Here is a 4,596-nt window from a genome sequence, read left to right on the forward strand (position 1 = left end):
AAATGCCCATCTAATAAGAAGTGGGCCCACATGCATGCAATTATCATCATATAATAATATAACTCATATAATCATGCATATAATCACATAATCACATATTAAATCAATTATGGCCCTCCTGGACCCCTAATCCAGGTACTAAGCCACATTAGGGAATTTGAGACATTACACTCATGGACCTTTTCTTAGGGACATCCAACTCGGTACCTCCCTTTTTCACCACATAAACTCTACAAGTTGGAATTTCCGTTGCTGCAAAAACGTTAAATGTTACCTCTTTTTTTTGCACTCACTGCTTCAACTCACCCTTTTGTACATCGATTAATGCCCTACCAGTAGCTAAAAATGGTCTTCCAAGAATAATTGGGATGTTAGTATCTTCTTCGATGTCCAGAATAATGAAATCTGCATGGAAGATGAATTTGTCCACCTTTACTAGAACATCCTCAATAATACCCCTAGGATGTTTGACTGAGCGATCTACCATTTGAAGTATAATAGTAGTTGGTCTTGCTTCCCCCAATTTTAGTTTTTGATAGATAGATAGAGGCATCAGATTCACACTTATACCTAAATCACAGAGTGCTTTCTCAAAAACCACATTCCCTATAGTACAAGGAATGATGAAACTACTCAAATCTTTCAGCTTGGGAGGTAGTTTCTTTTGGATTATTGTGCTGCACTCTTTAGTAATGGCCATTGTCTCATAGTCCTCCAATTTCCTTTTCTTTGACAAGATTTCCTTCATAAAATTCATATAACTTGAAATTTTTTCAAGTGCCTCAGCAAAGGGAATGTTGATGTGAAGCTTTCCAATAACATCTAAAACCTTGGAAAATAGCTTATCAAGTGTCCTCTTTTGCAGCCTCTGAGGATATGGGATCTTGATGTGGTGCACAAAACTCACTAGTGGCTACTTCTTCTAATGGTTTTCATTAACCACTTCTTCTACTTTACCCTTCTTCTCATCAACCACTTTCGGTAACAGAATAGACTTCTTGTCTGGCTCTTCTAATTCCTTACCACTTCTCAAGGATATTGCATTGCATTGCTCTTTTGGATTCATTATAGTATTACTAGGAAAAGTTCCTTGTGGTCGGTTATTAAACATACGTGCCAATTGACCAACTTGACTCTCTAGATTTCTGATGGATGCTCTAGTTTCTATCATGAAATGAGTTAGAGTGTTGGTCAAGGTCAACAATGCAGCTTGTAATTCATTTGTTTTCTCTTGAGAAATTGGTGGTTGTAACGTTGCTTGAGGTGGAGCTTGAGGCATGGGCTACTGAAATTGTTGTTAAGGGCCCTAATTATTTCTCCACAAAAAATTGGGGCGATTCCTCCACCTTAGGTTGTAAGTGTTGGAGAAAGTGTTGGTGACTTGCCTATTAAAATTTTTCAACATATTCACTTGCTCCATAGGGATGGAATTATTCACCTCTGCTGCCATATAATGGTCAAGAGGATGAGAACCCCACACATTTTACACGCCGTCTGTATCTGCATGACTTGAGTTAAGATATTGTTTTTTTGCAACTGCTTGGTTAAGGTGGAAACTTGAGCAGCTAGCGTTGTGATAGCATCAAGTTCATGAATCCCAACAAATTTTCTGTTCTAGTGGCTTGCTCATCAGCCCAATGGCAACTATTCATGGCCATTTCTTCCAACAATGCAAAGGCCTCATTAGAACTTTTACCCATGAATGCTCCTGTTGCTGCAGCATCAATGATGGTGCACTAGTAGTGCACAACCCATTATAGAAATTGTGGACCAACACACACTTCCCTAAGCCAAGGTCAGCCTTCCAACCATTCAGATAACAATGGACACATTTTTCGTGCGACCGTGTGCCTCTACACACTTCTGTCTCTCAAAAACTCTCGCCAAGTCATGCTCTCAAGCATCTATGAGTGCATTCATGCATGAAGGCTCTCTAGCAAAGATACTCACACTGTCCATAGGTTCTCACTATGGCAAGGCAAATCCCAACACCAATGCTCACCCAGACATTTGCAAGCCAAGGTAGCATGTGTGGCCAAGAGCCAAAACCAAGATGACGTGCCGACACCTCTCGTGATTCCCCATTCGATACTATCCAAATAGATCCCATCATGATCCAAGGACTCCCATACATCCATGGTCCAATACTTGAGGCACCATTCCTTCACTCATGTTGGCAGGCCCTCGAGACTAGCTGTCAGACGTGCACACACTGGACCTCTATCCTTCTCAAGCATTGTGCACCTTCCAATGCATGTATGCTAACAAGTGCCACGAATAACTTCCTGTGCCACCTCATGTCAAGACTCGTGGCCATGGTGTGCCACAACATCTCTCAGAGGTTTGAGCCATGCTCCATGCAAGAAGCATACCAGCAAGCCAAGGAAATTATACCCATAAACCTCTGGCAGCACACTTCAGCGCACTACCGGGGCGGCCCGGTAATGTCCATGAGTACTCCTACTATTGGAGACATATGAGTCCCCTTGTGGTCCTCATATTCCCGTCATACTAGCCCTCCCACTAAAAGTAGCTAACTTGACGCACTTGCACCAGGGGGTGGTGGAGGGCTGATGTAACGCCCCAACTCCAGGGACCGCTACAGTGCACAATGCTAAACTCGCTAATCGAGTCGTTTGGCCATAAACGTGTAACTAAGTGTGATTAGCGGTTTAGGAATTCAAAATTTCGGTTAAGATGTAACGTTTCACTAGAATGTTTAATATATACATTGGGATCCCAAAAATATAACTTCAGAGTCTGTTACAAAAGAATATTTACAACAGGCCGTTCTAAGCAGCAAAACAGGGTTTAACCCTAGTTCCTCTTTCAAACCTCGCCCAATTATTGGTCGAGCAGCTGCATATGTACATGTCATCACCTAAGCTCTCCAACTCAAGGATGGTCCAGCTTTCTTTTGCCTTTACCTGCACCACAAAGCACCCATGAGCTGAAGCCCAGCAAGAAAACTCATATGCTCATAAACAGTCATATCATGATATCAAATCATATCTGGCACGCCTAGCAAACATAGCTCTATTCAGCATGCAAATGAGTTCAAACAAGGCTGGGGTATCCAGGATAAGAAATCCTACCCTTCTGATTGGAGGACCCTCAAGTCACACCTAATCAGATGAGTGTCGCAACACTTGAGGTTCTGGTAAACCATGCTGAGTGACTGCCAAATGAGTCACTAGGGGCTCAGATAAGAAATCCTGCCCTTCTAATTAGATGGCTATCAAGTCAATCCCAATCAGATGAGTGTCTCAACACTCTAGGTTCTGGTAAACCATGCTGAGTGACCAACAAGCAAGTCACTGGGGCCTCAGTGCCCAAAGCCATGCATACGATAATCAAAATGATCATACAAAGCTCATAGCTCTGATCAGATGAGTGAATATCACTTTGAGGTCCTGTTAAACCATACTGAGTGACCGACAAACAAGTCACTAGGGGCCCAGTGCCCATAGCGGTGTAACGACACCGTTACCTAGGCTTTCCTGCAATGGCTCTTATCAAATGAGTGACTGACAAGCATGTCACTGGGGGTCGATGCCCACAGCCATGTGACCTAATAGTCATGGGGCTCGCTAGCCCTGGCTCTAAATGACTAGCCTTTGGCTAGATAAGTGCTTGTTTATATTCATCGAACTTGGGGTCGGTCCTGCATTAATGCTCTTTGAGTCATTCAATGCAGATGGTCGATTAGGTCCAATCGACATGGCTTGCGTTGAACACGCTAAGGCCGTCCTGACTAATGAGTCAGCGCAATGTGACCAGTGCCCAGTACCACTGCCGAACCTGACTAATGAGTCACAGCTTCACAGTTGATACTAACACATTTGCCAATTCTGACTAATGAGTCAATACCATGCACAAGTAAGCATTGCTACCAAACATATATCATATGTCACACATCCATAGATGAGGCATTCAACATGCTTACTTAATAATTGCGAGCATAATAATGATCATGCACAAACACAGAGACTCAAGCTCTGACCAATCTCATATTCATCATTCATGGCATGCCCTAATCACATGTTTCTCGTGCATCACATGCATCACATTTAACCATCCAGCATGCCTCAACAATAATCTTATGCAAATGGGCAAAGTTGCTAAGCATTGATTATGCTATCAATGTTTACATTTAAACATCCAACATGCATCAACCATAGCCATGCATGTCACGCATGGGGTGCAGTTTTCTTACCTCAGATTCGAGCTAGAATAAATAAAGGAACGATCCTTGAGAACGATCAACTTTTAGTCCTTTAGCAGTCACCTAGTCATAACCAAAAATATAGGATACCATCAATAAAAATGATCAACATAGGTTCTCAAGCCAATATCTAGCCTCCGGGACACCAATCCACACTTAACCGGGTAGTAGGATCGACCCCAAGGCCTATGGGTAGCATCCCGAAGTCAAAAACCCATTTTTGGCCAAAACTGCCTCTATGGACCGCGGCCCTCCCTAGCCATGTCGCGGCTCACCTTTAGACAGAGGCAAATTCCTCCCCATAAACACACACAGGCCGCGGCACACCACAGCCAGGTCGCGGCCCTTTATGAAAACCAGCAAGCCACCAG

The 4,596-nt window shown here is 43.2% G+C and overlaps 1 protein-coding gene across 1 annotated transcript; it reads right to left on the reverse strand.

Moving 5' to 3' along the window:
• Positions 1–289: 289 nt before the first annotated feature.
• On the reverse strand, positions 290–1,279 carry LOC133778991 (uncharacterized). Its single transcript, XM_062219000.1, has 2 exons — positions 941–1,279; positions 290–868 (listed from the first exon to the last, which is right to left on the reverse strand). The coding sequence occupies exons 1-2, from the start codon at positions 1,277–1,279 to the stop codon at positions 290–292; spliced, it is 918 nt and encodes a 305-aa protein (XP_062074984.1).
• Positions 1,280–4,596: the final 3,317 nt, after the last annotated feature.

The sequence above is a fragment of the Humulus lupulus genome, chromosome 5 (genome assembly GCF_963169125.1).
Source record: "Humulus lupulus chromosome 5, drHumLupu1.1, whole genome shotgun sequence".
NCBI classification, from domain to species: domain Eukaryota; kingdom Viridiplantae; phylum Streptophyta; class Magnoliopsida; order Rosales; family Cannabaceae; genus Humulus; species Humulus lupulus.